The sequence below is a fragment of the Chionomys nivalis genome, chromosome 4 (genome assembly GCF_950005125.1).
Source record: "Chionomys nivalis chromosome 4, mChiNiv1.1, whole genome shotgun sequence".
NCBI classification, from domain to species: domain Eukaryota; kingdom Metazoa; phylum Chordata; class Mammalia; order Rodentia; family Cricetidae; genus Chionomys; species Chionomys nivalis.
In genome coordinates, this window is record NC_080089.1 from 84,553,626 (window position 1) to 84,565,919 (window position 12,294).

General features: G+C 40.0%; 1 protein-coding gene across 1 annotated transcript in view; it reads right to left on the minus strand.

Moving 5' to 3' along the window:
* Ube3d (ubiquitin protein ligase E3D) overlaps nt 1-12,294 on the minus strand; it is a 138,418-nt gene that overhangs the window by 99,528 nt on the left and 26,596 nt on the right. Inside the window, exons 5-7 of the mRNA XM_057767748.1 lie at nt 10,671-10,740; nt 4,773-4,842; nt 1,873-1,981 (exon numbers count right to left, since the gene is read on the minus strand). Of these exons, the coding sequence (XP_057623731.1) occupies nt 1,873-1,981; nt 4,773-4,842; nt 10,671-10,740 (249 nt within the window). The remainder of the gene's footprint in view (nt 1-1,872; nt 1,982-4,772; nt 4,843-10,670; nt 10,741-12,294) is intronic.

Consider the following 12,294-nt stretch of genomic DNA (forward strand, 5'->3'; position numbering starts at 1 on the left):
GCTGAATCAAGTTAGAAAGTCCACTCCTAAAGAAATATCAAACACATGTGCAATGATTATTTTCTTTAGTAGCCATACAGTAGAATTCTAGTTATTAGAGATTAGAATTCAACCTACAATTCTAAGAAACAATCCTCTCTGTTATATGAAACTGAAAAGCTAATAATGTAACCCGGCTTTGCTTTTCATTAAAAACTCAAGTGCCCATAAAAATTCTTGGGAATAGTTGTATATGGGTAGAAAATACACGTTATTACACATATTATTACACATATTTGATATTATACATATCAAACCATCATGATTGCCTCTGGAAAATATGGCATAACTAGGCTTGAGAAGCAGATAGGACAGGGGAAGCAGCACTTTAGGTTCTTCCTAGTGTCTGAGTATATTTTGAAAGCGTATCACAGAAAGTCAGAAAAGCAAAATTTCAATGTTAAGAAAATTAATGAACGATTTTCAACTAGAAACTGGTGTGGGACAATTCTGTATTCTGTCGATTATATTTTAAATAAACTCTGATTGGCCAGTAGCCAGGCAGGAAGTATAGGGGGAACAACCAGATAGGAAGTAGAGGTGGGTCAATGAGAACAGGAGAATTCTGGGAAGCAGGAAGCCCATTCCTCCCCAGTCCTGTTCAGACACTGAAGAAGGAAGATGTGACCTGCCCTGCCAAAAAAGGTACAGAGCCATGTGGTTAACATAGATAAGAATAAAGGATTAATATAAGTTATAAGATTTAAAAAGAAGCCTGAGCTAATGGGTCAGTCAGTTTATAACTTATGTAGACCTCTGTGTGATTTTCTTTGGGATTTACCAGTTGTGGGAACTGGGTAGGACAGCAACCCTAACAAGCAGGCCCTCATGTTACAAGAAATTCCTTTAATACACAAAAACTAGGGCTAGGAACATGGTTCAAGCAATAAAGTGCTTGACATGCAAGAAGGAGGACCCAAGTTCAATCTCTAGAGCCTATGTGAAAACCTGGGACTGGCGGCATGTGGCTGTAATCTCTGTACTAGTGGGCAGAGACAGGTGGATCCCTGAGGCTCACTGGATGAGCTTCAGGTTTGGTGAGAGACCATCTAAAAAAAAAAAATGACACTATACATGGACCCCTGACCTCCAAACATGTGTATACTCACACTTGCATGCACACACCAAGAAAACTAATACTGATTTCAAACAATGACAGTGCTATCACATATTACTCTGTGAGTTTCCTAAAGACCTTGAACACCCAGAGAAGTGCTTTTCAAATAAGAAGCGCCCTGTATGGGTTAACTAGTTGAAGAAACCAGACACAGAGAAGAGTATGGTCTAGGCTGTTCAGGCTTCCAAACAAATGAACAAAATTTACTTGTGCAGAGCATCATTCTAAACCAAGGTGGGATGATACTGGCCTCTGCAGCACACAGAGGTTATAGATCCATCAATGCCAGCTTCTTCTCCAAACTTGCTATTTCTCAAATACCAAGCCATCAGAGGCAGTCAGAAACAGGAGTATCACATTTGAATGCTAAAAGTAACAAATACAAAAAGAGGAGAATGATGCAGAGCCATGTGACACTGTCCAGAAGGGCCATTACCAAGAGCAAAAAGCATCATTTTAGGTATGAGTTTTTAAAGAACAAAAATTGAGTTTTTCTTCTATCTGCATCCTCAGAGCCCAGGATACAGAGGTACCCAGTCATGTGTTATTAAATGAAATAAGCTTGTCTTACAGACTAACTGATATTAAAGGTTCAATTTATGGTCAAATTCTAGTATCTAGACTTGAGAGGCAAGAAAACAGAATGATGAAAACTAAAACATTTCTGAGGCCCTGGATTACAAGGCCATAAAAAAGTGGATGAAAAATTTCCTTACCAAGATGTATGCTTTGCCATCCTGACCTTGAATCGTGAATCTAAAAGTGCTTCTAGCAGAGGAGAGTTCCACCAGGCACTGGGCAAGAACACTCTGAACAAACTGAGACCTGTTGGAACAGAAAGTAATTGTCACCATGTACCTCTCATAATTCTTACTAACAAGGGAAGTCAGGATTCATAGGCACCTAAAAGCTTGTGCCAGGCTTTCCTGACCACCATCCATTTCTTTAGAGTTTTTACTAACGTGCAGTTTGGAAAATTAGAATGTATTTGTATTTGTTCCATTCTCCTTAAAATTGATCTTGCTATCAATATCAATATATTTTCCATCCAAAGCATAATTATTTCCCTGTGACAAATTCATATTGACCAACAACTTGACAAGATGCAACATCACCTAGGAGACAAACTTCTGGCCATGTCTACAAGGGATTATAGAATAATTACTAAAATAATTAAAACAGAACGACCAATCTTTACTTTGGATGGCACTGTTCCATGCTCCAAGGACTAAATAAGAAGACGAAAGAAAGCTGAGCACCAGAATTTGTCACTCTCTGCTTCCCGAACAGTGTCACCAACTGCCTCAAGGTCCTGCCACCATTACCTCTCGACCATTAATCATTGTGCTCTTGAACTGTGGGCCAAAGGAACCTCTTCCTAAGGCGCTTTTGTTGGATATTTTGTCAGAGCAACGAGACAAGTCACTCATACGCACCCTATGTGCTGCATTGAAAAGCAGCAACAACTCAGCTTCACAGGCTAGAACACATCAGACAGGAAATAGCCAAGAAGGCGAGGAATTTCCTCCCAAAGGCAGTATCAGTGAAGTCTTTTCCATTTACACTGCCTTAAGAGACAGTTCCAGAGTACAGAATCAAAGGACGCATATGAGGATAAAACTCAAGTTCACAGTCAGGATGCCATAACTTTGGAGCATCAACAATTAACACATGTTAATTTGTTTTCTGTTGCTGTGATAAACACCATGGCCAAAAACCAACTGGAGTGAGAAAAGGGGTTTCTTTAGTTCACTTTACAGTCCGTCATTGTCCTACTTAGAGTTCCCATTGTTCTGATAAAACGCTATGACCAAAGCAACGTGGAGAAAAAGGGTTATTTGGTGACCACTTCCATATCACTGTTTATCATCAAAGTCAGGACAGGAACTCAAACGGGGTAGGAACCTGGAGGCAGGGACTGATGTAAAAGCCATGGAGGGGTGCTGTCTACTTACTGGCTTGCTTTCTGTGGCTTGCTCAGCCTGATTTCTTTTTCTTTCTTTTTTAAAAATTAATTACTTAATTATTCTCAATCACATTTTTCCCTCCCTCCACTCCTTCCTCCCAGTCCTTTCCCCCAAGCTCACCCTTATAACCCCCTCTCCTCTACCAACTCGTCTCCCTTTCTCTTCAGAAAAGGGCTGGTCTCCCATGTATATTCCCCAGCCTTGGTTTATCAAGTTGCAAAAAGACTAGGCATCTCCTCTCCTCTTAAGGCTGGACGAGGCAACCCAGTAAGAAGAAAGGGTTCCAAAGCAGGTAACAGAGTCAAAGACAGTCCCACCTCTACTGTTAGGAGTTCCACAAGAAGACCAAGCTATGCAACTGTAACATATGGCCTAAGTCAACCTGATTTCTTATAGAATCCAGGACCACCAGTTCAGGGATGGTAACACACACAATAGGCGAGGTCCTCCTCCATCAATCACTAATTAAGAAAATGCCCTACATGATTGTCTACAGTCCAGTATTATAGAGGCATTTTCTCAATCAAAGCACCCTCCTCTCTGATGATTATAGCTGTGTTAAGATGACATAAATCTAACCATTACCACCATCAAAGGAAAGCACGGCAGAAACTCGAGTCAGGAACTGAAGCAGAGGCCATGGATAAACGCTGCTTACTGGCTTGTTTCCTGATGGAGGAAGGTCATTGGCTAATAAAGAAACTGCCTTGGCCCATTTGATAGGCCAGCCTTTAGGTGGGTGGAGTAAACAGAACAGAATGCTGGGAGGAAGAGGAAGTGAGGTCAGATGCCAGGCCGCTCCCCTCTCCAGGGCAGACACGATGAAGCTCCGACCCAGGATGGACATAGGCTAGAATCTTCCTGGTAAGCGTACCTCGTGGTGCTACACACATTAATAGAAATGGGCCAAGCAGTGTTTATATGAATACAGTTTGTGTGTTGTTATTTTGGGGCATAAGCTAGTCAGGTGACCGGGAGCTGGGGTGGCAGGAACGCAGCCCATAGATCCCTTCAACAGTTTCCCATGGTCTGCTCAGTCTGTCTCCTTCTACAATCTATGACCTTTTGCCCAAGGGTGGCACTGGGCAGTGCCACAGCAATCATCAGTCAGGAAAATGTACCACAGACATGCCCACAGGTTAATCTGATGGAGGCAGTTCCTCAATTGATGTCCCCTTTTCCCATGTGTCTCTAGGGTGTGCCAAAACTAACCAGCACAATATACTACAGGTCACCTGCGCTTGTGAACAAAAGGAGTAAAAGAAAATACTGATACTTTAAAGGCTAAGTAACCATCTTAAAAAGTAGGTGCCCATAAAACTGCTCTCTGTTTCCAGTTTTAAACAAATCAGTATTAAAGCCAGGACTAATATTTAAAAGCCTATGATGAAATATAAGATCAGAAAAAAACCTGCCCCAATTAGATTAACAGAAACACATTTGTCTATAGCACTACCTAAGCAAGAAATAGGTCTTCAAATTGTGTATATGTGTGATTTGCTTCATCTAATAGCCAGCCACTCACAGGGACTTTAAACAAAAAAAAAAATCCCTTTTCAAATAGAGCTATGAAGAGATGCATTCTCAATCATTGTACCTGTCTTTTTCCATATTTCAAATTATACAATAACTTGATTCATTATTTGTACCTTGGTATGTTAGGAAAACTTCCCTCAGATGGCTGGATAGTTATCTCGGTCATGTAAAATTTAGTTGTTTCTGGAAACAAAGAAGAAGAAAATTAAAAAATCTTCCCAATACACTGATATCACAGACATGCTGGCCCTGAATTATGACCTTCCAAACTATTTTGTTTGACTCCTCATAAAATTGGATCTCAGTAACAATTTCCAAAAATACTCAGTTTCAAGGGAAAGGCACTCCCTCTTTGGTAATAAGATAACACCAAGGCTTCAGGTCATGTGGGATCTGCTCAGCATCTACACCAACAAGAAGGCGTTACACATGGAAGTTGGGATCTCACAGTCCTACCCCCAAATGAAGACCTTTGCTTCCTCAGTTCTATGGAGTAGCTACAAATCAGAGTTGCTGAGGAAGGCTCGTTAGTTAGGTGCCCCAAAGTACAGAGCTGTAACCATGACATCATTATCTACGTGGAATCTCACTGACTGCATTCACACATAGGCCTCACCAAATCTGATTTTCTGCTTATCTTGTTAACTATGAAAATAATTAAACAGCAGACTAGACATCTGATTAAAAAAAATAATATAAATGTAACCATCTAGGATGGCTTAAAAATCCAGGTAAAAGTTTCATCTCATTAGTAACAAAGGAAACACAGAACAAAATGAAGTGTTTTTTTATACCATCAAACAAAATACTTTTCGAGGGCAGGTGCAGTATGGTGCATCCTCACAGCCTCAAAACTGTATGTATAGTTGAACATCACCAAGAAAACTTGCAAAATATGCACCAGACTACAAAGACGATGATACTAATATAAAAATATTGAAAACAAACTAAAACATGTAAAAGCTGAAGAAAACTGTTGTTTAGGCAATAGAATTTCTTGCATATTTTAAATTTTAAAAATAAAAACCAGAAATAATTTAAAATAGTATCTTCTTAAAAGCAACATTGTCCATTTATAATAAGATCAAAACATTTTTTTAAAAAAAATCAATTGCTTGATGTAAGACACAGAAAAAGGTAAAAAATACAAAATCAATAAAAAGCATATCATGGTAATTATACATTATGTATCTAAAAGCATGAAAATATGTTTCCTTTCATTTCTGTCAATTCCACCTTACTATACTGAAGTCTTACTATCACATATAGAAGTGAATCATTTAATGTCACACAGTGACTCTTTATGTCCCAGCTGGTGGTAATTATTAACTCCGAGCGCCTGTGCTGGTTTCATGCAGTGGGGATTCATTGGCCGTTGTCCACATCCAACCACCCGCTCTATCAATCTTCTCTGAGCTTTCCGGGGTCACTTTCTTCTATCCGGGTACAGGTGGAATTTCTCTTCATAGGAAACAGCTAGCGGTGCATTACCCTGGCCTGTTTGTTTCTTTGTTGAGGAGACTTCAGTTGCTACAAAGTCCTGGGGTTAACAGTTATTTCTTTGTGCACATTGACAATGCCATCCGCTCTCTTCAAATTTCCATTACTGCTGCTGCTTTGAAGGTGAGCTGTCATTTTTTTCCCTTGGTTGCTTTTAAGATTTTTTTTCTTTGCTTTTCATTCTGCAGCCATTACTTTGATGCACCAAGATACAGATTTCTTTTATTATTTATCTTACTTGGACCTCACCAAATGGGAATTCACTGTGCCTCTTGAATCTGTAGATAGCTCTGCATCAGTTCATAGAATTCTCAGCGACTCTTTGTTCGAACACAGCCTGTGCTGCATCTTTTCCCTCTTTCCACAAAGATGTATAATTAAACACACAGCAGATTGCCTCAGTCTACATCTCTGTCTATACTCCACACACTACTTTCTGCTTCAGTGTGCAGGGTTAAAGATTCTTCTCGTCTTTCCTCTGTTTATTAATTCTTGATTTAACTTGTATCAGGTCTGCTATCAACAGCTTTCCAAACTGCTGGCTTCAATCATGAAGCAGTCCAGTCACAGAGATTCTATCAGGGAGCATTTCCAAACACACATACCGTTTCATTCATCTTGTGTGCAGCCATCTTCAGATCTGTCTTTTACACTGTTAGATATACCAAGCATGTTTTACAGCTTATATATGTCAGTACAATTCCAATAAGAAGTCTGTGTCTACAGTTAGATCCTGGCAAAGTTGTGATGAGTAAGAAATGTCCCCACGGGCTCACTGTTGAAGGCCAGAGGCCCAACTATTTTGAGAAATTATGAGGAGCCTAGGAGGTGGGCCCTAGCTAGAGGAAGTAGGTTCACAGGATGGTCCTAGGGGGTGGTGTGTCTGGGTTCTATCACAGCCCCAAGCCCCACTATTGGGTATGAGCTGAGCAGCCTCTACCACGCAAACCCACTATGATGATGCTATCTCTCTACAGGTCCAGATTCAAGTGGTCTAAAACCAGAGGCAAAATAAATTCTGTCCCTTTAAGTTCTTTGCAGGTATTTTGCTCACAACTCTGGAAAACCATGATGGGCAGCAGCGGGGCACGGGTTGTCTAGTTAACACGTGTGCCTAGTTAGCTTTGGTTGTACAATAACATTGTATTTGAAAATTTACATGTAAGAATTTGAGAATGAAAGGTTTCCTTCCACAGGTGAAAGACATCTGATTCGACAGTATCTAGTGGCGTGCCTAGTCCTAGGTAGACTATGCTCAGTTAAATAGCTGAAGGTCCCCCAGTGGCAAGGACTGGCGCCTGCTTGTCATTCCAGCTCTCCTGCCCACCTTGCTGGGAGGGTGCAGCCTTCAGGAGCTCGGCTTTATAGGGAGACAATGCTCTCTGCTCTGTGTAGTCTTCATTCCTGTCTGTATGAGAACTGACACCTTGTAGGGGCTGACGCCTGGAATTCTGTCCTGACTTCGCTCCTGTGGTAATTCCCCCATATACCACTCATTTCCCACACTGTATTCCTGTCTGTGTGTTTCCAGACACTGTCCTGGCATCTTGCACTTTAGTCTGAAGAACTCCTATTGGTATTTTCTGTAGAGTAGGTCTGTTTATAACACCTTATTTTTATGTATTTACCAAGAAACAGTTGTACTCTCTCTTTAATTTTTAAGCAAGATCTCTGCTGGTTGCAGTACTGTCGGGTGATGGGTTATCTTGGCAGCACTTTGTGTGGCTACTTTGATGTAACTTGGAGGTCACCATTTCAGAGACACTCTCCTTAGCTGTGCTATGAAGTCCCTGTGTGTGTTTGGTTTTCTTCTGCTCTTTGATCCCTCCCACCTTGACGCTTTTCAGCAGCTCTATACAACCTGGAGCTTACTTAACTTCTCAGAAGAATTATTGACATCCACCAAATTTCTCCCAGATTTCAGTTAGCTTTTTCAAATTTGTTTTATGATTTCTTTTTCTTCTCCACTCTGAGATTCCATTTACATATGTGTAGAAACACTTGATGCTGTCCCATAAGTCTGAGCATCTCTTGATTTGTTTTAGTTATTTCCCCTCTGTGTTCTTTGGATTGGCTATTTTTATCAATCTAAAAATTCAATACTTTTTAAAAATCTATCTTCTTAAGTCTGTAGTTTGGATCATCTAGTGTTTTTTCTTTGCAGAGATTATAATTTTCAATTCTAAATTTACCCATTTGTTCCTTCTGTGAAATATAATATTTGAAATTATTCAAAGATTTTTTTCATTTAATTCTTTATGTATCATTATAGCTATTTCCACAGATTAGCTTCCTAATCTATGCACTTATTCAGGATCTGCTTGTCAATTCTTATTTTTCTTGAGTACAAGTCATTCTTTTATGCTTTGAAGATCTAATAATTTTTGGACCAGTGCAAGACACTGCATGTAATATACTAACTACATCAACTATGGGTCTTTTTTTTTTTTTGATCTTGGTTTATCTATATAGCAGTCAGTTGACTGGCTTGAATTTACACTGTGGAACAGGTCCACTGTATGAATACTATGTAGTCATTAATTCAGCTCAGTTCTTTAGAAGAAGCTTTAAATTTATGTTTAAAAAGTTTTACATGTTTTTGTGTGTACATGCATGTGCACAGACACATGTGTGTGAAGGTCAGAGAACAATATATGCATTCTCATTCTCTCCTACCTCCTTGTCTGTTCAGAAGGTTAAACCCAGGGTGTCAGGCTTGGGTTGCCCACTGAAGAGCATGTTCCAGCCCCTTGTTCAGTTTTACATTGCTCACTCCAGCTTCTTGAAGAGTACCTATGGCCCTTGCTTATGCTCAGCCCTCAGAACCATTTGGGGAAAGGTTCTACTCAAATATTGAAAGCCAGTAATATATTATACAAAAATTGTCTTCTGTGACATGCAAGTTTCCAAAGGAGGAATACACCCAACAGTCTTACCCAGCTCTGACACCTATGAACCACAACCAGCCTGGCATGATAACCCTAAAGACACAGTCCCTCAGCGGGAACCAACGGCTCTCTAATTGAATGTAGGACCCACTAAACATGAGGGAAACCAAGTCTAGTACTGGAAACCTAGCCAACTACCCAGGGCTAGTGAAGGCATGGTTATTGGAGGAAAATTTACAACCACCATGCATTATCAATCTAAACTAGCACAATCCCTAAATACATTCTAAACATTTGTCCTTGTACCCACAGATAAATGTAGTACTCATACATCATCAAGGAAACGTCTCTTTGACAGCGTCAGCTTTTTTTGAGATGTTACATAAAGAGGTCGTTTTCCTGCTCAGGGAAGGAGGTGGGGAGGGATAATATCTTCACTGATATCGTTACTGTGCATGCTTCCTTTTCTCCTTCCTCAGAAAAAGAAACTGCTAATAAGCAATGAGTAAAACAAACAAACACACAAAACCACTATCTGCCTCCCCTTAAGTGCACAGCTTAAATTAAATCTCTAATTAATCATATTAAAGTGATGATTCATTACCCATGAAAACACAGCATGCTGTTGCTCTCTAGACATTTTAAACTGTATCTTTAAACACCATTTTAATTACCAACGTTTTCATTGTTATATTTTAAAGTAGTATAATGGAGAGTTTGCAGAAAGCCTAATACCACTGAGAAAAAAAGTCACACACAAAGCCATGGTTCCGTGGGTGAGGGTACTTCCATGCAAGTTAGGCAACCTGACTTTGACCCCTGGAAACTGAGCAAAGGTTAAATGAGAGAACCAACTCCACAATGCTTAACTCTGACCTCCACATTCCTTCATTCATAAGGCACATACAAATAATATTTTTAAGTTAAAAGAGAGACAGAGAGAAAGCCCGGAGAGATGGCTCAGTGGTCTTGCAGAGGACCCAGGTTCAATTCCCAGCACCACATCGTGGCTCACAACCATCTGAAGTTCCTGGTCCAGGGAATCAGATGCCTTCCTTTGACTTCTGCAGGCACTAGGCACTTGTGAGGCACACATAAATGCATGCCGGCAAAAGACTCACACACATAAAATAAAATTTAAAAATCTTTACAAAAAAATAAAGAAAGAATAAGGAAAAAAGTACAAAATCCAGAATATATTTCTTAGTATTTCAACAAGGCCCCTTCTACTTCCAATGCCAAAATAGGGCCCCAAGGCAGATAGCAGCAAAGAAAAGCAACTTCTCCATCTCTGGGTATTAACTCTTTAGACAGAAGAATCGTGTTAAGAAAAAGGCTCCAACCTTCCTTAAGTCGGACCTAAGTGCAAACTCTATACTGATGCTTTGCAAAAAGGCCATGAGACAATGAAGACAAACCATGGTTTGCTAACTAGCCCTTGCAAGGTCAGAGAGTACAGACTCATTGGCAGACTAGGTGATGGATTAGGTGGTTTCTATTCTTTAAGCCATGCATTCTATCAAATAAATTAATTATCCCTCTTTCCTACATAGTGACTATAAAATCTGTTTGGTTTTTAAGTAAGAGGGCAGTCATTTCAGCCTTGCATTATGAAATTCCTACCTGATGATACGGTCTCTCCCAACATTACCTTGCAACGCTTACAAATGACTTTGGTATTTGCTTTTGGCTCCTGTGGAAAAGAAAAAATGTCATTTAAATGTCATTCAACTTTTCTTAAAAGGAATATATAATTTTGACACAATCCCCAGGGTATACATTGAACTTTACATTCTACTCTGCCCTCAAGTAAATACTAGGAATACATTTAGCTTGTGTGCATAATTCACATGCAGAGATCATTTTTTCTCCTATCCAAAGACAGAATAATACACAGATTGACTTTTACAAATCTAGCCACTTCCTGGTAATCCAAACGTTGCCAAATAATCGGAACAAGAAGCACTTCATACTTCTAAAGATCAGGGACATGGTGGGTGACAAGGGCAATGGTGGATAAGTCACCCGAACTCAGAGCGCCCAGAATACAGAAGGATTGGAGCACTAGCTCACACATTCAGTCTGAGTCCAGTGCAACCTACTAATCATAGCCACCCATAATTCAGAAGTTAAAAATACCTAACTTGTTCATGTAATTCTATTTTTTTCCATTTAAGATATGCACTGTAACTGGAGAGATGGGTAGTGAAAAAAATTTCCCGAAACACTCTCAGACTTCAAAACTCCAAGTTCAGTAGGATATTGCTTAAATGCTGACATTCTCCTCGTCATTAAAGAATGTTATTATTTTTGAGACCCACAGTAATTCTTCATTAAAGCTACACAATGCTCTTCATTCACATATGTGTCGCAATGTAGTTGATGTCCTAAAAATGTGTGAAGCTGGGTATGGTGTTAAATACCTATAATCCAACTTTTATGAAGCTGAGGCAGGAGGATTGCAAGTTCATGGTGTGCCTGAGCTACATAGTAAAGTTCTAGACTACCTTGTGTAAAACAGTAAGACCTTGACTTAAAATAAAAGAAATTTTAATTTAAAAACAGGAAGAGGTGTTGGAGAGATGGCTCGGTAGTTAAGAGCACTGCTTGATCTTCCAGAGGACCTCAGTTTGATTCCCAGCACCCACACAGCAGTGTACAGCCATCTGTAATCTCCATCCCAGGGAATGGAAGTCCGATCCCAGTGTCCACTTCTGGCCTCCATGGGTACAAATTTAGCGATCTTCCACCTCAGTGAAATTTCTGCAAGTTCAGTAATGTGGAACATGCATAAATATTCCTTCAAAGATGAAGGGTAAGTTATTGTGTCTAGACCCTCCTGCTACCAAGAAAGAAGCACAATGCTTGGTGGGCCTATTTAGATTCTGGAGACAGCAAACGCCTGCCTTAGTTGTGTTACTCTGACCAATACACCAAAGGGCTGAAAAGCTGCTAGTGTTGAATAGGGCCTAAGACAGGAGAAGAATTTTCAACAAGTCCAGGCTACCGTGCAGGCTGTTCTACATCTGATGATGCAGCAGACCCAATGGTACTTGAGGTGTCAGTGGCAGGTAGGGATGTTATTTGGAGCCTTTGGCTGAACCATATGGGTGAATCACAGAAGGGACCTATGGGACTTTGGAGAAAGGTTTTACCATCATCTACAGACAACTATTCTACCTTTGAGAGACAGTTCTTCTTGGCCTGCTATTAGGCTTTAGTGGAAACAGAACATTTGACTACACGC